Source organism: Watersipora subatra, chromosome 3, assembly GCF_963576615.1.
Source record: "Watersipora subatra chromosome 3, tzWatSuba1.1, whole genome shotgun sequence".
In the NCBI taxonomy this organism is placed as follows: domain Eukaryota; kingdom Metazoa; phylum Bryozoa; class Gymnolaemata; order Cheilostomatida; family Watersiporidae; genus Watersipora; species Watersipora subatra.
Genome location: NC_088710.1, coordinates 35,549,708 through 35,573,188, shown reverse-complemented (window position 1 = coordinate 35,573,188; position 23,481 = coordinate 35,549,708). Strand labels below are relative to the sequence as shown.

Genomic DNA, 23,481 nt, shown 5'->3' with positions numbered 1-23,481 from the left:
GTGTCAACACTTACTGCATTTGCAAAGGTCGCAGCCATTGCTGTCAGTCGCTCTGCCAAACGGGCAATAGATTGCACATACTACTCCGAATCCACAGTTACCAGTATGTCGGCCCAGGACTGCTGCATTGGCTATAAATGCATATTTATACTTGATCAGATATTTGATATTATAATTATTCATGTACCTAAATGATATACAATGCAGGGGCATTGTGCATGTAACCTTCACTGTGCATGTACAGTGATACATTGCATAATATGCAATGTATATAATGCCTGCTATATTTAACATTTGTAAAAAATGTATATTTCAATGGACTCCTCCGGTAGATTCTTAAAAGTTTTGAAATGAATTTCTACATTTCTATGAGTGTTAGTATTACCAGTATTAATAGATATATAGTAAACCGGTTGAATGCTCGGCATTGCATGGGTAATAAATAAACAGCTGATAAACGGTGGCAGGTAATGTAGCTACCATTGGCTAAGTTGACTAATTAGCAATCTTAGCAAATTGGCTAGTTTGAGTGACTTAAGCTAGTAAATTCAGTTTGCTTATATTACTAAACTTACTATAATAATAGTCACGAGCCGTGAAGCCAGCTCGTGTGACGTTACGTGTCCCACAACGTTGTTAATTGTATTTTAACTGATATAATGAATATGCGCACAATTACTCTATTGTATACCAAGTAGGCCCGTGTGGCTAAATGGAGTAGCTCGCTTGTCTACAAACCTGGTGGTTGTAAGTTCAAACGCATTGCGAAGTGGATTTGCATTCACAAAACTTTATTGCTTTAACTGGAAACACAAAGGACAGACCAACAAACAGACAAATCACAAGCATTGAGATTTATATACGGTATATATAAAGTATGTAGTAAATAGTATTAATGCTCAACGCTAAATTCTGATCATTTTAGTTCTTTCTCAAGCAGCTTCAACGCCATTTGGCTGATGAGATTTTGTTTTGTTAGATTGTCATCATTTTTTAAACATGTAAACATAACAGCAAGTTTTAATACAAGAATGGCAACTAAACTGTACATTGTCCCCTCTACACTAGTATCCTCACTCCGCTGCCACTATTACTTTAGACAGCATACTCTGAATATGGTAGCCGCACCTTCTGTATCAATTTGTAGAAATGAGTAACTAAACTTTATTCAACCTTTTTGTATTCTCCTCAGACCTCGAAACAGTCAACAATTATAGTATTAGCATAAAGCACTTCTGGTATAAGTTGGCCATTGGTACAAGTTGATCATTAAACTGAGACACGTGAATAGTGTCTTGGTAATCTAAAATGTTTTTCACCATTCAAACGTTTGTAGACTAAAGGCTTTTGTTTTGATGCTGACTCTAACATTCTTCCCAGTGTCTGTTTTACAGAGCAGCGCTGTAGTTAAACACATCATACCTATTCGAAATGCTGCATGCTCCATGCACGTCGGTGAGTTGCCTGGCCCCTCTGCGCCGGAGTTGTTTATGGCCTCCAGTATATACTTTCTCCCACTTTTTGGTAGTGTAGGAAACAGCTGTTTTGATGTCGTCTACTGTGAGCAACTATTTTCTCTCTTGAATGATGATTGGTTGACTCTCCAAAATGGATGCATTTGAACATTAATAAGGTAAAACTGATAAAATTGATGTTCTCGAGGTGCAAGCTACGCTAATACATCTCTGTAGCTCATACCAGCAAAGGTTTTTAACTAAGGTTTGTAAAAACACTGAAATAATTATAGTTCAATTAAAGTCGACAAATTAAAACCATTTTTTTTATTGTTGATATTACAAGCCAGATGAAAAAAGTAAATCACAAAAGTAAGTCACGTTAGGTTTATGGTTAAGGCAGTTAATGGTTGCATGTTACTATATATTGTTCAGTTTCAGAGATCGTTTTTTAAAATTAGATAATTTGTTGAGGTTGATGTTAAGCTAAAGGCTAAAAATAGATCAAATTAATTCCATCCTGGATCGCATGCACCCACATCTTGAGGCTGTCGAGAAGTGTATGCGCTGTTGTAGCCAAATATAGGTTAAATATGTGAGAAGAGTGAAGGGGATAGAAGTAGGTGTGAGAGAGATAGGTGTAGGAGTAGTGAGAGAGATAGGTGTAGGAGTGAGAGAGATAGGTGAAGGAGTGTGGGAGATAGATGTAGGAGTGAGAGAGATAGGTGTAGGAGTGAAAGAGAGATAGGTGTAGGAGTGAGAGAGATAGGTGTAGGAGTGAGAGAGATAGGTGTAGGAGGAGTGAGAGAGATAGGTGTAGGAGGAGTGAGAGAGATAGGTGTAGGAGGAGTGAGAGAGATAGGTGTAGGAGGAGTGAGAGAGATAGGTGTAGGAGGAGTGAGAGAGATAGGTGTAGGAGGAGTGAGAGAGATAGGTGTAGGAGGAGTGAGAGAGATAGGTGTAGGAGTGAGAGAGAGATAGGTGTAGGAGTAGTGAGTGAGAGAGATAGGTGTAGGAGTGAGAGAGATAGGTGTAGGAGTAGTAAGTGAGAGAGATAGGTGTAGGAGTGAGAGAGATAGGTGTAGGAGTAGTGAGTGAGAGAGATAGGTGTAGGAGTAGTGAGTGAGAGAGATAGGTGTAGGAGTGAGAGAGATAGGTGTTGGAATGAGAGAGGTAGGTATAGGAGTGAGAGAAATAGGTGTTGGAATGAGAGTATGGAAATTGTTGATGATACGTTAACACCAGCTTCAAATTTTTTCCGTTCATGATTTCCCATCAGCGAAGCCTATAACAGCTCCACTTTTTTGTAACCAAAGCCTATAAGAAACAGTAATGCTTCTTCATGTTTCCTGAATTGTCTTTAGGCAGCTTTGGGTGCCAACAAGCATTCTGTTCAGTGGTCCTCTGTAAGCACCTTCAGCATCCAATGGAGCATGGCTTTTGAAAAACCCAATTCTTCCTGTGAAATAAACTGTGTTGAGCCGCGTGTGCCTTATTTTATGCCTACATCATCTGTAGCAAGTACTTTGTTAGATAAGAACATGTCCTCAGTCATTTGTTTTAGTCTTGGATGCTTATCTTCATCAGGCATTCCAGGCCTTAGTTCAGGGATCCGTTTTCTGTTGTCCTTTTCAAAATCAATAAGCAGCCATTTGCTTCTTTTATTTTTTTCTCCTCGTACAGCTTCTTCATTTTTAAGATAATTTAATTGTGTCTTATGTTTTCAGGTAAAATTTTGACTCCTGGCTGCTCCAAGCTGAAGGTTTCTGCTAATTTGTTAGAAATGTATGATTTTGTCAAATCCTAAACTTGACTAGGGGCCACCAGGCAGAATTAGGATTTGTTCTAGAATTTTCCTTGACACAAAGTTTCACTATGTTTAGCCTAATGTACCTTTGTGTTATTTTGTTGTGCATAATTATACAGTTCACTATGAGGGTAATCTATGAAAGCTATCTAATAGGTTGTAAATTCGCTTTGTATTTGAATAACCATTGAACAGAGCTCTTAGAAGGAACATAATTTGATTGATATAGGAGAAATTTATGACATCCTGTGCTTTCATCTGTCTGCTGCACTTGCTTTTTTGTTTTAATTATCAGATTAGAGACAAAAGTACGTTTAGTTGCTCACAGCTGTTATAACTACTAGTACCCTGACAGTCTAGTGTACTATGAGAGATCATCAGGTGTGCAGATGAAGAACAGAGATTAAGTATGTACATAACTATTCTAAAATCTATGAAAATGAATGATTAGGGCAGGTGGTAGTGTGCTGGACAGCAAAGCCTGTACTAGTACCCGGACAGTCAGAAGTGAAATCATCAGGCATGTCAATAAAGCACAGAGAATACGCATGTGCACAACTATTCTAAAACAATGGAATGTGAACGATTAGCGCGAATGGTAGTATGTCTGGCTGCCAACCTGAATATCATGAGTTTGAATCTTGTACAATCCAATTTTTTCCCAACCTTCAATTGCACCTTCAGACAGATGAACACGACACTTATTATAGTAAAGATGTCAGTTACTGCTTTGACACGTAGAAATTAATGCCACAACTACAGACAAAAATAAATATTAGCATGTGCTCACCATAAAAAGCCATAGCAATGGTTATGAGCAAGAAAAGAATCTTCATGTTGTCTGGCCTCTTGCGCAAGTAACTGAGAAATGTGCGGACAACAGCAGCTGGTACTCTGATAAAGTATGAGGAGAGAAATGTGCTCTTTCTCAGCACTCCTAAAGTTATCTGTGAAGGTGAGTGTAGGTTGATAAACTACCAATTATGTAACTAATTTGAGAAAAGGTCAGCTCACATGTAGTATAAACTATTCAGAGATGAGCAGTAGTGTCACTGCTTGCTGCAGGAAGAAAACATACTAGCATTTTTACAGCGGTGTCTGACACCTTTGCTGGAGAACTAAAATTCTCATTCACAACACTGTTACTCATTGTGAATTTAGCCATAAGTTATATATTAAACTAATCCTTGTTTTGTCCTGATTTCAAATATATAAATGAGCCAACGGCAAAATTACGTTTTTTAATGACCAAGTAGATTAAATTCTGAACACTTCATTTCTTTGACGGCTGAAGATAACAACCTGTGTGGATGTAATCATACATTTTTATTCGCTTATTTCAAGTCAGACACATGCCCAGTTTATTTCGACCATCCTTTGAGCTAGCCATGTCTTGTAGTGAAAAACTAGAATTAATTCCTTAGCTTGTCATCTTTGAAATAATTGCCATGATCAAAGAGATGAGGAAAAATATTGTAAAGCTGATGCCTTCCCTACACTATCAGCATCAGTGTGACTCACAACCCAATAGTTGGAAATATTCTCAAGCTATGTTATTCACGATTAGTCTATGCTATAATAAGAGCGCGCTTGTCTGTTTGAAGCAACAATTGGAGGTTGGAAAAAGAACTGCATCATATTGGATTCAAACCCATGACAATGACTACTTGCACCAATCACGTGTTACATGTTTAAAAATTATTGTGCGTATACACACTCATATTTTATGTTTTATTGGCACACCGGGCTGCCAGGGTACAAGCATACATGTATTTAAGGGCAGCACTTTAGAATAGGAACTATTAAACAGTGAAATAAAGATAGTCTGAGCTTCCATCTAAAGACCTACTTGAAATGAGCTTTTCCAGTCAATGATAAAACTCATACCAATTGTTGGTTACCAATCATCAAGTCACTCAAAAAGTGTGAAAGTGAACTGTGTAAATATGGAGTCGTTCTCTCCAGCCCTTTTGAAGTTTAATATCTAGATATTAGAGCCAAAGCAAGCTCTTTCTTAGTTACGCTGTAAGGTGTTTGGTGCACAAGCGCTTACCCTTATGAAGACATTACTAAAACTAATACCTACTAACAAATAATATCTGAGACCATAATATGACCAGTTCACTAACAACTTCTTACTAACTGCGGACTTGTTACGATCAGGGGACAATTTTCAATGACCTGCGCATTGTCCTTCTCCTTCCATGGAGAATGTGTTTTAGTAATAGACCAAGTATATAAAAATGATTTAGCAAAGATTGAGCAAGTTATTTGAAGAAGGCCATTCAATTTATCTAACCTGACTGCGTAAGAAGTAATACTGGTGAGCTCTTGCAGAAACCACCCTCGGAACTCAGCTACTATTACACCCGTTACGGTATCTCTGTTTTTGCAATTTTAAGGAATAATTATGAAAGCAAAGCTCCAATGATGAGAACCCACTACAGTGATTACTATCATATACTGCCTGAAGACAGACTACCATAGTGTTGCAGCAGCTTACATCGCGTTACAAAGTGTCCACTTCTATTGTTTTAGACTAAAACATATTTTCAGTCGTGTCTTAGCGGTCTAGAATACCTGACCAGCAAACGATAGGTCGGTACTCAGTTCTTTAAAAAGGTCACAGATGGTAGCAGGAATGACTTCCAATATTACATTGCTCCCTGGAACTAAGCATGTCTTCCATTGTCGAGGTTCAGCCTTGCCACTGCACTCAGACATGTCCAACCGAGATCACAAAGCCATCGTCTGTGCAACGATGCTATTAAAATCAGACAGCCTCTGCTTGCAGTAAGCTAAGTAGACATCATACTGAATCTTCGAGGAGTTGCTCACCCACACACATTTTTCAATGCAAGATTGAGGATGAAGAAAACTGCTGTCAGCTATTTATATTTAAGCTGTTGGTTTTATGGGTTACTCATACAGATGTCAATGAGAGGGAGCCATTTTGTGCTTAACGTAAGTCAAATACTGTATATGCATGCTACTTTTGAAGTCTACAGGATATCTATGGGAACTTACAAGCCTCAACTTTTCAACAGTCCAATATTGAAGACATTTCAATAACATACTATTCATGAGAAAGCTTCAACGAGAAAATCCTGGTAAGCATGTGGTAACTCGAATACATTTTTGCGAAGTTCGCAGAGAGTAAAAAATATTTGACAAATTGGGTAGGCAATAAAAACCTGCGGTATGAAAAAAGAAAAGGCAATTCCTTAAACAGTTGAGACAACAAAAGTGGAAGCTAATAGGATTAATGACTATACGATAGCAAACAACAAAATAAGTCTTCCATTAAAGTATCAGTAGTGGAAAGTGAACATACATTACGCAACCGATTAGGAGATCGAACGCGTTAACTCCCTGATTTGCCAGTAAAGGTGTAAATTTCAGAGATCTGAAGACAAAGGCACTAAAACTCAAACGGCTCAACAACTGAGACGCACATGACTATTTCCAGTCCATAGATGTACATATCCATAGCTCTACAGATGCATAGATCTACAGATCCATAGATCTAGAGATATTGGAACATTTGTTACCAAATTTCATGAGGTAACAGCCAGTTGTTCTAATCCAGCCTGCATATCATTGCGGGTCGACCCATGACCACGACGGCGTCTCCCTCGCTTGCTTGGTTTCTGTGGCTCATTGTGGTGACCTGAAAAAAATCACAAACAGTTTGTTAGAATAAAAAGTTTGACAAACATATTTGACGGTAAGAAACTGTTACCAATATAATATGCACGTCTTTTTGGAGACAGTGATAAACAATCATATAATGCTATTAATATATTAATATAATATACACTATACAGTAATCCTACTACTTACCAGGGTTACGTTTTGGATGGTAAGTTCAGCTAAATAAAAACTAATTTTTAAGCCCTATTTTAACACGTCAGAACACTTTAGCTGCTTTTTAAACTTTCACAATGACTATACAAGTAAGTACATACACATGTATGTCCTTCTACATGTGACATACTTATATAGTACATTATATATAGAATACTAAAATGTGTATAAGATTATCGAGAACTGAGCAGCGAAGCATGACTCGGGTGCGAATCAGAGAAGTAAAGTCACTGATAAATATTCTTTAACCAATCATTATCAGATGGCAAAGTGATGAAAAGCATTTATATTGGTGATTCTCTGTAGATAAAGGAGGAGCGATGGTCAAATTCCACTCAATAGCTGAGAAGCGCTCTCAACTTACCAATAAAAAAATTCCACTTTATCACTGACATCAACGAGCTCATTGTAAGGGAACTTCCATACAAACAGACTGTACACTCCGTGTTAATGTTTTGTGAATATTGTGTCAGTTTCATATATAAGAAGTATATGAAGTGAAGTTTTCTTGATTGACTTTCAGTTCATATTTTAACTTCAGTCCTAGTATGTTAAACCAAACAGTGCACTTATGCTTTAGTATAGACTTGAATCTGTCTGAATATTCTCGCTTGTGATTAATTGGGTTCGTTGTGAGAAAAAGGCACACACTTGTACACATTAGAGAGAGGTGATAACTCTTGATGGTCACAAACATTTTGTGATGACACTAACATTATATTGTTGCATGTATTCGAAAGAAAGCTATCAAAAACCAGCGATACCTCAGAACAGCGATAGTTGAAGTCATGAAAAAAAGGACTACTGTCACAACTAGTGTATAATAATGGCATACAAAACAGCTTTGAGTTGACCCTTAGGAATATTGATCACAATAGACAATTTAAAAACAGTGCAGAGATGTTGAAAGCACCCAAAGTTATATTCAGGTCTTCTGCAGATGACGTTGCTACGATAAGGAACCAGAGCCTTAAATAGCAGGAAACGACATGCTATAACAAGTGGCTACTTCCAAACTCGGTCCATCAGGAATGGAAAGTTACAAGAGAATTATATGGAACTACAATGATGTCTTTAACCGTTTTAATAAATGGCTAACAGCGATAGTCAGCAACAGACAGCTCTTGGTCATGAAACAAACCTACTATTTAGTCTGTCACCACCAGACTAAATAGTTGGGACATAAAATCAGCAATACATGATTTTTAGCGTTGAACTTTGAATAGCTTTAAAGCTTGACTTGCAACAAAATTCACATTACCGTTATTAAATTCACATTATAATTATTTGATATGAAAAGATTGACTATGTCTTACTCTGTTGTGTTGTAGGTGCAAAATATCTGGAAAGGTGATTACAAGCTCTTAAAAGCTAAAAAACGAACAGAAAATCGCAGCCACACGAGACCGCCCTAGTTTGGATTCCCTTTCCAAAACGGCTCAAATGTGATGTAGTTGTGGGAGATGGTTTCTGTTACCCTTTCTCGCAACCTTATTCGTCGAAATATTTTCACAAATATACTTCACGCATTCAATAAAACTACAGTATGTCTATTGTTCTTACGCGTCTGTTTTATCGTCATCGTAATGCTGTCACTTTTAGCAGTGATATCTTATAACTTACCGTAAAAACTCGTTTAATTTTTTAGCCTTAGCTTGAAGGAGTACATATCATTGTCTGATAATCATGATGAGCCTGTTGGTAACTTGTGATAATCGAAAAGTGCTGCAGAAATTATTTGCAAAGTATTGGGTCACATGATCAGATTACGACTTGCCGATTAGACCAAACCGAAACAAAACTGTAAAGTAGTAGCGAGCATCTATATTTGATACAGGGTCTTCGGTAAAACCCGAAGTGTTTGTCATAAACTAGTGCTACGATAGGTTTTATATTGAGCTTTGTATTGGCCTTTCAATTCACGTGAGAACATACGTGACAAGACGATAACCAAATTTCGTGGTTACGTCATCGAAATAAGAGAGTCCAATCTACGGCGGCTTTTCGTTTTTGAGCTTTTAAGAGCTTGTAATCACATTTCCACATATTTGGCACCTACAACACAACAGAGTAAGACACGGTGAATCTTTTGATACCAAATAAATGTTGTTGCAAGTCAACCCTTAAAGTTTTTACAGATTGATTTCCAAAACTACACATAATCTGATTCCTTATTCTGTTAATATTCTAATGAGTTTAATTTTATCATTTTAATAAAGTTGGACACTATTTAAGGCAGCATATCTATAAATACCACCAATTGTCACATTCTTAATAAGAAACTTCTCTGATCAGAACTCCCTAATATTCTTATTTCTAGAGGTTTAATAAACTCTTTCTATTATGGTGACCTTGAAAATGACTATTATGTTCAGGAAATTAGTTTTATAATTTGGTGATATTAATTCTCAAGTAAGTTATTTCAGATTCCTTATAGTTTAATCATTCTATTAATATATAAATATCCATAGTATCTGGATGAGACAACAAATATGTTGTGATAACAACTTTGGTATGAATTAGCATATTAAACAATTGCATAGCAACTATCTTGTCCAGCGCTGTAATTGACATTATTACCTACTTGCGAAGTGACTGTAGTTAGTCCATGTCACCTAGTGAAAATTTAAACCATTTTGGCTTATTCATAACATGAGAACATTTTTTAGCAAAAAGTAGAGTTGTTTGCTAGCAAATAAGGTGTTCACTCCGGGAAGACTTGTTACAGAATATTGCTCTGATGTAACAAAAGGGAAGATTTTACGAATAGCCCGAGAGAAGAGTACTTGAATAGTAGAATATTTGTCGTTTTGTGTTCTCACTATAATCCTTAAAGGTTACATTTAGTGACAAACCCGTTGTTATCTATGTACCCGCTGAGTGCATACCTTCCTGAGCAGACTTTTTGTGTCCTTGCCGAGAATGTCTAGTCTGCTGGTCACTCATGGGTGTGTGAGGAAAGAACTTGGTGACAGATCCTACAGCCTTCGTTCTCCCCTCCCTGAACACCATACGCATGTTCTCTGCAATACACATGCTAGTCTATAACGCTACAATAAGACAAGATGTACAGGCGTGTCAGAGGGTATACTACTAGCTACTTTAGGTTGATTACTGAAAATTTCTGATGACATGACAGAAAATTTTCAAATAAAACTGTCTTTACTATGATTTTCCTAGGCGTCTCCTGCGCCTGCCCTAAAGCTCGTGGTTGAAGTCGTTGACGACAAAAAAGCTTAATGAAACTTTTTATAATTCAGAAAGCTTTCTCGCAGATCTGTAAAACTTTGGTAGAAAATTTTTGTTGAAAATGAGAATGTTTAAAAAAACAATTACACTGGATGTTTTGACAGTTTTGAAATGATAAAACTGTAAAATGCTATTTTCTCAAAATACAAATAAAAGTTTTCTTATCAAAACAATCTTTTCCACATCTATGTATCGATTTACAGTCATGATATGTTCAATTTAATAAGTACAATAAATGAATACAATAGATAACCAAAACTAACCTTTCATATATTCTGGATATTTTATGAACTTGAATCTGCAAGTAGCTTTGTCACCTGTGCGCAGGTAGTCTTGTGACATACTTAAAATAGTAGCTGTTTGTCGAATGCTGCCTACGTGCACTGTAAGATAAAAAGGAGTATGAGCACTTATACAATGTTATAAATAGTTTAAGAAGACTAGCTATAAGTCTAGAAGTTTAGATAGTCTAAGAATTTACGCAGAATATACTAGATATTTGAAAATCCATTTAGTATTGGTTGAAAGCAAGCTGTAGAACCTCAGCAATTGCATTTAGCCCAGATTCCTCACACTCTAAAAGCAATAGAATGTCGCAATTCTCAACCAACACCAATTGTATTATGTCTATAAAACATTATTTACTATGCATACACTTCTAACACAATTAGTAACCATGACAAAGAGATGAGCACTGTTTAAAAAACCTACAAAGAAGTGAGTTATGAATGTGCCGTAAAAGGGTACACTGCAAGTCAAACTCTGTTCATACCTTTAGTGGTAATGTTCATTCTTTTGGTGTTCTCATTTAAGTTTGACCTGGCTAATTGAGAAGCTCGGAAGTGGATATATTTTACATTACATGTAGTGACGATTATTGGGAGTTACTCATCAGGTTAAAGTTGTCCAAAAATATGCTTTAAAGTTGACTTGCAACAAAATTCACATTACAGTTATTTGGTACCAAAAAATTCATCATGTCTTACTCTGCTGTGTTGTAGGTGCAAAAGATGTGGAAATGTGATTACAAGCTCCTAAAAGCTCACAAACGAACAGTTAAGCGCAGCCATTACGAAACCGCCGTAGATTGGAATCACTTTCCAAAACGGCTCAAATGGGACGTAGTTGAACACGATGGCTTCCGTTTACACTTTCATGCAGCCTCATTCGTCGAAATATTTTCACAAATATACTTCATGCATTCAATAAAACCATGTCTATTGTCCTTACGCGTCTATTTCAACATCATTGTAATGCTGTCACTTTGAGCACTGATATCTCAAAACCTACCGTGAAAATTTGTTTAATTTTTTAACCTTAGCTCGAAGGAGTGCTATGTAGCAGGAAGAATGGGTTATATGATCAGATTACGACTCGATGATTAGACCAAGCTGAAGCAAAACTGTAAAGTAGCGAGCATCTATATTTGATAAGGGCTTTCCGGTAGAACCCAAAGTGTTTGTCATAAACTAGTGCTACAAGACATTTTATATTGAGCCTTTTATTGGCCTTTAATTTCACAAGAGGATACCACTTGTCAAAACAATAACCACCATGTTTGAGTACGTCATCGAAATAAAAAGATTCCAAACTACGGCATTTTCGTGATGGCTGCGATTTACTGTTCGTGTTTGAGCTTTTAAGAGCTTGTAATCACATTTTCACATATTTTGCACCTAAAACACAGCAGGGTAAAACATGGTAAACCTTTTGATACCAAATACTTGTAATGTGAATTCTGTTGCAAGTCAACCTTTAAAGAAGTTTAATGAATATGCAAAGAGTATTGCGTTGAATAGTTTTGTAATGAATAATCTGGCCTTATAGATAAGGTTAAATACAGCGACAAGGAATTGAGGCTATATCCAGTGAAATCAACCTATGAATATTCTATAACAACTCCAGTGAGCCTAACAACTTCAGAGGAAGAAAACTCCCAAGGAGGAAAACTATATAGATATATATTAACAAGACAAGAATGAAACTAATACACTTTTTAACCGTTAATTATACCCACCCATAGCCTGATATCTTGGACTGATGGTCGTCGGATGATGTAACACAAGGATGTCTCCTTCAAACTCCCAGCAGGCCTTAGGCTGCAGAGCAGGGGACACAAGGACCATCCCTTTACGGAGTTGCTGTTTCTTTATCTGCACCAGAGAGTTACAATGTCAGCGGCACACCATAACACTAGATCAGCACCCTGTCTTTAACCACACCCTATGATGGCATAACAGAATACGCCGTTACTTAATACGATCTCCAATTATTTCTTATAACTTTGGCTAAGTAAATTCTCTATTTATGAGGTTCTAATTCACCTTTCCTATATTAAACGCTGTTTACCACATGCTCCGGGCTATAAACCACCTAAACCAGTTAAGTGTTCAAGTATAACCTGTTTAAGGGTTACAGGCGCTGCCTCTCAGAGCTTTTGAATGTCCTTTTAATAACATCGTTTACTATTATTAATGCTAGCACAGTTGCAGTTTAGTGTGCAATGAGGGATCGTCAGGTGTACTGAGAAAGCACTGAGTACACTGAGGAAATACTGGGACGCGATTGATTGCTGCAGTTGCTTGAGTGTCGGTCAACTGTGCTGAAATTCATGAGTTCGAGTTCCGTAAGATGCATTCTTTTTTCCCAAGCATCAACAGTAGCTTCAGACAGACAGACATGGTTTATTACAGTAAAGGTTAAACCTGATTTCTGAGGCACGGATTGGACTGCTACAGCGAATATTAAAACTACATGATTTTGCTGGACAATGCTAAGTAATCCATAAAATAGTAAACAGTAACTTTTATGAAGTTTTGGCAAATATTTAGCTTGGCCAGATGATCCAACCTTTTTAAGTGCAAAAGAAGCTGTTTGTCCACCTTTGACCTCCTTGACAGGTAGACGCTTTCTATGTATACTTTTGATAGGGACCGGGGTGAAATTGCCAAGAGGATCAGGTCCCAGCATCATCGTATCGTTTAGTCTGATGGTCCCTTTTATCGTAGTGCCAGACACAACGGTGCCTACACCCTACAACACAAATGGCTCAAAATGGCGCAAGCCGAAATAACAACTAGTTAAGCATGTGTGGGCAACGACAGAAAACTTCCAAACCCACACTGAGGCATTACTACAGCAACATAACTAAACAAAAACTTTTTAATTTGGTCGTCAGCTTAGTAATCTAGTAATCCAGCTGAATTTATCATATATATAAGAAATTATCATAGAGATTGTATTCATCAACTAATAGAATCACACAAGAGCATCTACAAAGCCAGATTTCTTGAAAAATAGGTAATATTTTGGTGTGTTTAGTGACTATTTTATAGGAAATACTTTGAATATTTCAAATTAGCATTTAAATCACCACCACCAGCAATTATGGTTTCACATATGTCATTATAATAAGTACATGTATTCATTGATATAAAAAATAATTAATGAATTGTCTCGCCATTAAATAAAAAGTAACCTGAGATTATCAAACACTGAATATATTTAGATATGAGGAAGTCTGCACAATAGACTAAAGCTATGTACCGGCACACTGAATGTTGAGTCAATCTGAAATTCAGCAGGTTCCGATGCGTCTGTGCACACGGATGTTTGAAGTAGATTCATGAACATCTTGACCAACTCGAGATTTTCTCCTGTCACATTTGACACTTGAAAGATCGGACACATTCTATAACAGCGGAGGTCATTTAGAGCGCAGGCTAAAGAGATGGTGTTCACGCAAGAATCGAAATAAAGCTTTCAAACTTTGCAATATTTGTTAATATCTCAATATCAATTGGATCAGCCATTTGCAAGGTTAATACTGCATTCGCTAATGAAACTGTTATCCGAGCAAATGCGAGGTTCGGTTACAAGCTTTGGGCATTTATTAACCAAAGCTTACCATGTGGCCACCCCTTGCTGTGCTACTAGAACAAGGGCCAAAAAAAGGGTAAAATGAAAGGGCAGGTGTTGAGAATAGCTTTGACTTATCAGAGCAAACTGTATGATAACTCTAGAAGCAATTTGTGACCATGACAGGAAACAATATTCAATAAACATTATATTCCATGTAAAGTAAGAGCACATTTTACTGACTAATCATAATGAACTCCAGGGCATTGTTAAGACTTCCGCAATAGCCTGAACTAAAAGGAAAAAAATTAAGGCTGAATTTAGAAATAAGGCTAAATAAAACATTTTCCAAGTTTCATTATAGAACATACGCTGTCCTGCAGGGATACAAATAAAACTCCGATCTATTTTACAGCTCTTACAAAAAGGCTTCACAAAGTTTGTTATGGAACTTACAAGGGGCAGCAACTCTGGTGTGACGACTCTCAACCTACTGTAAGTACACACGTACTGTAAGTACACATGTACTGTAAGTACATGCTGATGGCTGACACCGAAACTAACAGCATCCAGTTTAATGATTACCTATTATTATGTATTAACTAACAAGCTAATTACGGGTGCAAAGGCTAACAAGCATTAGTCAGCAGGCTAATAAACAACCTCTCTGAACGGAAATTGGTGGCGCAGCAGATGACATCATCAACATTTTGAACAAGAACAGGAATCTTCTTGCAGCCGGGTGACTTTAGCACCCTTTGAATCATCTTAAGCGTGTCGGCGAGAACATTTGATGGGCACATGTCTATCTTTGTCACAACGACGAAGACCGGTACATTGAGAGCCAGGGCTAGACCTAAATGTTCCTTCGTCATTCCAATCACTCCAGCATTTGCACCGACCTACCAGTTGTGAACACAGATTCTAGGCAAACAGAGGCAGTTTCTAATCAACAAATGCATATAGCTATAGAGGTAACATACTTTCTATAGAATATTCAGATGTAAAGTTCTAGAAATAACAAGAAATGAATTAAGGAAGTTGTCAAATAAGAGCGCCTAACAAATAATTAATCATCTATTTTAACAACAACATCGACTTCCATTTACAGATCTTGACTTTTACTTTCAGTTTGAAACTTTAGCTGAACTCAGTGGATGTTAAACCCGCATCTGTCATCAACCCGCTGTAACTCCCATGAGATTAAACCTCTTAAAAATTCATTTTGTATTAAAAAATTGGTCGAAAGTATCAAACTGTCAAAAGTGCCTGACATCAGTTGTAGTTGAGCTGACTCTAAAAGAACAACACTAGGTACAACATTCACTACACTAAAAATGGTGACCATGTTTCATCAAATCATCAAACACATGAATTAGATACTACGGTACGTAATTAATACCTGGATAAAGCGGTTTCAAGGCCATACACCTTTATTGCTTTAAGCATCACAGTTGCAATAGAAACTGAAAGTGCTTATAATGAAACTCACACAAGTTACTATAAAAATGAAAGTGCTTATAATGGAACTCTAACCATATACAAGTTACTATAAAAATGAAAGTTCTTATAATGAAACTCTAACGATATAGTTACAATAGAAACGGAAAGTGCTTATAATGAAACTCTAACGATATAGTTACAATAGAAACTGAAAGTGCTTATAATGAAACTATCCATATACGTAGTTGCAACAGAAACTGAAAGTGCTTATAACGATCTACAATCAATATTATATTAGAATGAAGTATGGACTCACCATAAGCATACAGAAGTCAGGTAAATGCCCGGTCATGCCAAAGACTGTAGTCTTTAGGTACTTCTCGTGGCCAGCGAGGTCAATAAACGTAATAATCTTCAACAATCATTAATCAAAGCTACAGTGTAGTGACCAGTAGCTGAGTTGAATGCACCATCGAGGGAGCAGTACAGCAGTACATATGATAGAGCTAGGCGGTGAATATGAACGTTGCTAAACGAATAACAGTCAACAGAGAGCACAGTTTGTCTAACGGAAAATTTAAAATACTGCTGCTTTACCTAAACCACCAACCATAGCAAAGAATGTAACACATATACTAAAGAGAGACCACTGACCAAAGCAAAGAATGTAACACATCCTAAAGAGAGACCACCGACCATAGCAAAGAATGTAACACATCCTAAAGAGAGTAAAGTATTTCAATATATTGACAAGTCAATGGTGACATGAGAGAAAACTTGGCCCTCTTCTGTTGACAAAGGATACAACCATAAACACTTTCACAAAAGCTAAACATTTTAATTACCATTAAACATAGAAACAGCAAACACCTATATTTCAATCTGAACCCTTCAACGTATCCTTAATGGAGAATAGCTTTGGTTACACAAACTTGCTTGTTTAAAATTGAAGCATTTATCAATCAAGCATATATTTAGAGGCATGAAATAAAAAGTGTGATTGGAAACATTTTAAAATTCAAAGTTTATTCATTGCGACAAACAGGAAGCATTGCAACAGAAAACCATTTGTGAGTGTTTATAATTAGATTAGCTACTCCACTTTTACTCTTTGTTGAATTGTTTATATTTGATAATGTTTACAATGTATACTCCATTCTTAGCACTATTTAGTTTGTTTGATCAACTTGGTATCTTACAACTTATCGACAGACCATTAACCATGAATCATGGGTAAAGAAAGGCCACCAAACATAAAATTGGTCAAAAACTATAGAACACAACTATGATCTTAATTGAGGAATTACATAGAAATGAAAACTGCTACTCATACATAGCCTTAGTACCTTCCATTTAAAAACTTCAAAATATCTCTATTTGGAAGAAGAGTTTGTTTATTACTGTAATCTACCTTGGATGACTGCTGGCAAATCTTTGTCCAATCAAGGTTTCCATGAACTGGTTTATTTATGACATTTCCAATTGTATCAAATCCGAGGATGTCATTTCCCACACTGCTCGTCCTTCCTGTCTCCATCTCATGCTTGTGTCTGAACAGCTTCTGTCTCGCGAAACCTCTGCCATTGTCTAATTCACCATGAGTTAGCACTCCAAGCAATGTACTCTTGCCAGCGTCAACATTGCCTACCACTGCCACTCTGTGATTATAATATAGTTCAGCTAATTCTCTCTACTATCTGTGGCATCATCAGCAAAAAGTACGAGCATGAATAAACCTATACATGTAGTTGAGAAAAAAACTAGCACGAGCATAATAAATCCCTGAACAAGGAACCACTTAGCCTACACCTATACTGCCTTGTAAACCGCTACTTGAAGTCCATTGCCTTTGTAAATATATGTGTAACGCCTTTTCACAATTCTTAAAAGCCTCAATGTATACAAGAATTGCTAGACAAAATAACCAACAATCCTAATCTGTACACAAAAGAGTTAGAATCCTCAAAGTGCACTAGAAAACTTCTTACTAAAGTCAGCATTTAGACTGACCTTGGCAGCTCTTTCAGTATTTTCATGATAAAACTGACTGATGAACTGGATTGAGCAATAAGAAGATAATTGAAATATGTGAGAAGAGCAAATTTACCGAACTTCCATGAAGTCCTCGCTGTCGGTTTCCTTTCGAACAAGGAATTCTTTTACCATTCCTTCTGTTTCTGCTCTCTCTCGCAGCAGCACACACTGGGCATTAAGACTACCAGCAAGGGCTTCCAGGGTGGCAACTGACGCCTCCATGTCCTTTTCATTTAGCCCAGGTTCCTCACACTCTAAAAGCAATAGAATGCCGCAATTCTCAACCAACACCAATTGTATTATGTCTATAAAACATTAGTTACTATGCATACACTTCTAACACAATTAGTAACCATGACAAATAGATAAGCAGATTAATAAACCTACAAAGAAGTGAGATATGAAAGTGCCCTAAAAAGGGTACACTGCAAGTCAAACTCTGTTCATACCTTTAGTGGTAATGTTCATTCTTTTGGAGTTCTTATTTAAGTTTGACCTGGTCAATTGAGAAGCTCGAAAGTCGATATACTTTACATTACAAGTAGCTCTCACTTAATGACGATTATCGGGAGTTACATCAACATGTTAAAAATTGTGAAAATTATATGTGTATATGAGCCAGGCAATTGTTTTATGCGTGTATGGTATTGGGACATAGACAACTATCTGCTATTTAGGCGCCTACGGTACCAGGTGTCAGGCTAATATCCGCTGTAGTCAGGGCATTATAAAAAAAGGCCTATGATACATAATAATTAATAATAATATGGCTGTCTGTCGGGAGACGACAATGACTTGCATTTTAGCGATGCAAGCTTGGGTCGAGCCATATGGTACCCAGTACCGTATGGTACCCAGTGACCTGGTACCGTATGGTACGGTGACTCAGTTCTCAGTATCTACCACTTCCAGATTAACCTGAAGGGATGCCTTTGCAACATCTCCAGTTTGAAAGAGCCAGGTATCCATTTCACTTGCCCAATGTGCGAGGACAGAGGTGGATCTTTAACATGCCCACATTGTCAGTGTGGTGCACGGGGCCTCCAAGTTATGGTCTAGATCCGAAAAACCCTGCAATTTAGGGTTGAAAGCTTGCTGAGAGCTTTTTTTCAGATAGGCATTGAGCAGGATTCAAACCACCAACCCCATGGTTGACAGACAAAGACGCTATGATGATACATAAGAAATGCTAAAAAACAAAACTGACAAAAAAGTGAACATAAAGCATAGGTAAAAATATGTAACATCTACTGCAATGCACTCTATGGTAGCCTAACATTTGTTTACATACTTGTGCATGTACAAAAGCTGAATGCAAAAGAACATGCGAAAATTTCATGTTCTTATTAAAAGTTTACACTTATTAATAAAAAACGAATAGAAAGCAAAGAAAGAGAAAAGTGCACAAGTGCAGTATAAATAGCCAATATGCATGTAACAGAGACTAGGCAGGGGTTTGTTTAACAACGGAATCGCTTAATGATGGGGTCTTCAAAATGTAACCCGGGTCGTTAAGTGAAGACAACTTGTCCTTAATCATAACTCAACAATGCATATCTAAAAAAATTGATAAGCTGTACTTTTTAAGTTAGAAAAACAGTTTTAACAGTATTACAAACTTAACACGGAACTAAAAAAAATTTTTACCTCATTTTTTAGCAGCTTTTGTTTGTCACAAATAGATCATAAATACTAAACAATATAATAACTACTACTTTAAACTATCTCACATAATAAACTCTTTCTGCATAGAGCAAATCACCAAAATACTGCTCTACAAATAGCTTTAAATATGTTCATCAGGTTAGTAGTTAATAATACTTACATTCAAACAGCTTGCAATGTTAGTATTTGTTTTGTTATCTCTTACCAAAGAATCATGAATTGCTTTAGCTTACCACCAGTTCCAATTTCGTAGATTGTTTCCCCTTGAAGAAGTCGCTCCCTAAGCCTACTGGAGAGCAAAATAAATTGCTCATCAGTTGGGCTTACCATCATGGTTTTAGATATGATGTCTAACTCATCAAGAGCATCACATTTTTCCTCTGGCTGAAACAGGTTCAGGGCTGGAGCCCCAACAGCACCATTCATCTCTCCTCGATTTTCAGCGATACTTTCCATTTATCAAATAGTATCGAGTGATTCGAGTCCGCTAGAACAAACACGATTGCTACAAACTTCGGAAGCAGTATAATAAAGCATAAAATGTAAAAACGTGAAATAATTGTGGCTTCAATCCTTTCACAAACAATTTACTATAATGTATACAATCCATGCAAGTTTAATGTATTGTTGTTAAATCAGATTTGTAGCGGGCACCTCTCTCACAAAGTCGGTTACCGAAGTGGTCATTGTCCACTATTATCCCATATTTTCTTTAGCCGAGAAATCTGAGCGTTTCAAGAATATACTGCCATTACGATATATGTACCCACCAGTAAATTTGCATCGCTTTATATACTTTCTATACAGATTCTATTTTCAAAGCTGTTTCACAATATGATGTAAGTTCAAAACCTGATGGTGACAGACTAGCATTTCAACAGAATTGTGGGCGCTAACCGACGGTACGTTCGTGTCGGTTAGCCTGAGTTTTCATATTCTGTAGAATGGTGTTGTTAGCAGTCTCATCGATGTATGTATATGTATTATTGTATTATTGACTATAAACATAATAAACAAATGTACCCGTGAATATTGTTATGGATTTCCGGAGTTAGCGAGTCAGTGAGATTCGATTTTGTGGTTTGCTGACCGTAAACCCACAACTACCACTGGTTAGTTGCCCTGTTCCCGCAGTAGTCTGCTTTTGCACTAAGGCTAGCTTTTTTGAGAATGTCTCGCCAAAGCTAGGACCGATTTGCTGTGTTTGGGATTTAGAGACACTCTTGAATCGGCAGGGCTGGGAAACGTTTCTTTTTTTATGACAGAACGTATATTTATTCGCTCTTTTACTATATACTGTGTTTCGGTAATTTATTTGCTTTAACGACTTTCCTTTACGATATTTTGTATTAACGGTAACCCTGGTAAGCTAACGTTTATATGATATATCTATATGGTGCTCAATAATAATTCGACTTGTCTTAATTTTGATCGTGGTGTTGTTCTTTGGTTATTGCTACTGAAGCTGTAACGTGGGCTCGTAAGACAACAAAATTAAATAATCACTGGGAAAAGGACCCCAATTACCGAAGTGGGAATTGTTTGCCCCTAACCAGGGCGAATTCCATTTCATTGGTGGTAGCAGTGGTATTCCTTATTTCTCAGTGTTATAATAATTGTCTATACTAAGTCGTTAGGTTATAACAGTAATAATCTTTTAATGGCTGAACAATTCTCGCCCCATTCAACTAATCCTTTTGTTAGTCCAACCCAATCCAATGTTTATGCGAATAATCCTTTTGCTGATTTGTATCACCTGCCAAATTCATTCACTAACCCTTTTGTTGAGTATCCCATACCACAGGAAGTTTGTACTAATCCCTTTATCACTCATTCGACTGAGCCATTTGTTAACACTAGTGGTGTGATGAATAATGATCGGAATGATGGTGAACATGTAAGGCAGAGTAGTAATAATGCAAAGGTATTAATTTATAAAGCTTACTGTAAGTACTGTGTTCAAGGTAGGTCTCTTAGTAAGTCAGTGCCTCCTCCAGTTCCTCCTAGGGTTCGGCCTTCTCACTCTACTGCTATTCCTAGAACTTTGATTAATGATGTCACCCGTTTCATCCATCGATTTCAGCCCTTCAAATACGAAATCTCTTCACCTCAATGCCAACACTCCAGCTTCTCAGGCTCCCCTTTGGAATACCGAAGAGGTAAGCTCTAAGCAACTGTTAAAAGAACTGGTGGACCAATTCACTACAGCTGTCCAAGAATCACGGAATGCTAGCTCTATGACCTCTAAGGTTAAGCTACTGCCACTCTGATTCGATGGACAGGGTGACGTACGCCTGTTTATAAAGCAGTTTGTAGAAGTCGCTAAGCTGTGTGGATGGGATGACCATGTTGCCCTGGTGCAGTTGCGGAGTAGCCTAGAAAGAAAAGCTATGGATTTTGCCAGAGGATATTTTCTGAAAGAGGTGTTTAGTAGGTTATTGGCGATGTTTGGTTTGACCCTTTGCAGGCTCGAGAGAAGCTCCATAGTTTCGAGCGCAAACCCAGTGAAAGCTATCGCCCTTTTGGTGATTGTATTGACTAGTTAAGTCAGTTGGCGTATGGCGGTCTTAATCCTGAAGTGGAGAAGCAGCCGGCTCTTGAACATTTTGACCGTGCTATAGCTGACCCAACTCTCAGGCTGCACCTACTTGCAGTCAAGCCGGAAAAATTAAAAGATGCTATACAAGCTGCTGAAAAGTATGATCGAGTTGGGCCTTCTCTTATGATGATACTAAATAAGCCAAGAGTAGCACCAGCAGTAGTTATAAAAGAACAGGATAGAATTCCTCAGCATTGCAATTGGCCTAGTGACACAGAAAAGGAGTTAGGTCGTTTAAGCACACAATTAGATTCTATATCTCGTCGTCTTAAAGCATTAGAAGGTCTTGCTATGCATAAACAGAGGAGTGGGAGAAACTGTTTCTACTGCCAAGAGCCAGGTCATTTTAAGCATAATTGTCCACTCCTGAAGGCAGATTCTGGTGTATCAGGAAAGGCTGATGGATCCGCTACTACAAAGAAAATGCAGGGAAACTAGAGACGTCCATTTCCTGGTCTACGGGAATGGGGGATGGTCATGATTTAAAGTCCTGAAGTCTGAAGCTCCACCGCGTTGCAATGCTACTGATGACACAATTCAAATCAATGTAGCTTCTTCCATGTCATCCCTGTACTGGCCAGGCAAAGTGGAGCGCCTGTCTGTTTTATTTCTCATAGATAGCGGTTGTGCGCTTAATTTGCTGGCTAGTAGGGTGTTTGAAAGGTTGTTGCCCGATTGTAAGCACAGGCTCAAGCCATTCCAACATCAGGTTGGACAGCTGGCTGATGGGTCAAATTTGCAATTTTTCGGCCAACTTAACCTGACTGGTTGTTTACGGTCTGAGTTTGTTGAGATCTTTTTTGTCATAGCAGATATTGATTCAGACGCCATATTAGGAATGCCTTTTCTGCAAAGCCAAGACTGCCATTTTCGATTTGCAGACTCTATCCTATCCATCAATGAACGCCAGTTGCCGTGTACAGACCGGCGTGGAATCGAGTTGGCTAGCAAGGTGCAGGTAATTCGTAATGTTAACATTCCCCCTTACACAGAACTGGTTCCATGCAAATTGTTGAACCCTATTAGTTCTGACATTGGAATGGTGGAAAGCTGCAGCGCTGCTGCGTCTTTAGAAATATCATTGGCTGCAAGCATTTATTCAATAGATCGTGGAGGAAAAATTCTGGCTAGGTGTGTAAACCCTCGTGGTTGGCACATCTCACTGCGATCGGGTTCTCTCATTGGTCGCTGTGATAGTGTGACGGGAGCGTAATTAGTGGAAGACGGTCAAGTTGTTCAAGTCCGCGGATGTGTTGCAGGCGTGCTACCTCATCTGGATGGTTGTGCGAGCTTACTGCCGGAGCACACAGAATCTTTGTATCAAGAGGCCACTGTCGCATGTTCTCAGCCTCACCAAAAGCAGGACATCCGGAAGTTTTTGATCTCCTACATCGATGTTTTTTCTACGGGGGATAATGATATGGGATTGACGAAATTGATATCTCCTTCAATACCAGATAAAAGTGGCACGAAACCTATTAAACAGGCACCACATCATTTAGGGA

The 23,481-nt window shown here is 37.7% G+C and overlaps 1 protein-coding gene across 1 annotated transcript; it reads right to left on the bottom strand.

The window, feature by feature from the left end:
• Positions 1 to 6,230: 6,230 nt before the first annotated feature.
• On the bottom strand, positions 6,231 to 20,288 carry LOC137389781 (GTP-binding protein 1-like). The gene is made up of 12 exons (XM_068075879.1): positions 20,148 to 20,288; positions 19,611 to 19,864; positions 17,786 to 17,966; positions 17,090 to 17,336; positions 15,995 to 16,090; positions 14,899 to 15,137; positions 13,924 to 14,068; positions 13,228 to 13,410; positions 12,395 to 12,530; positions 10,641 to 10,760; positions 10,017 to 10,151; positions 6,231 to 6,931 (listed from the first exon to the last, which is right to left on the bottom strand). Exons 2-12 carry the CDS (start codon positions 19,831 to 19,833, stop codon positions 6,819 to 6,821), a joined length of 1,818 nt encoding a protein of 605 aa, XP_067931980.1. The 5' UTR covers positions 19,834 to 19,864; positions 20,148 to 20,288; the 3' UTR covers positions 6,231 to 6,818.
• Between the last annotated feature and the right edge of the window lie 3,193 nt (positions 20,289 to 23,481).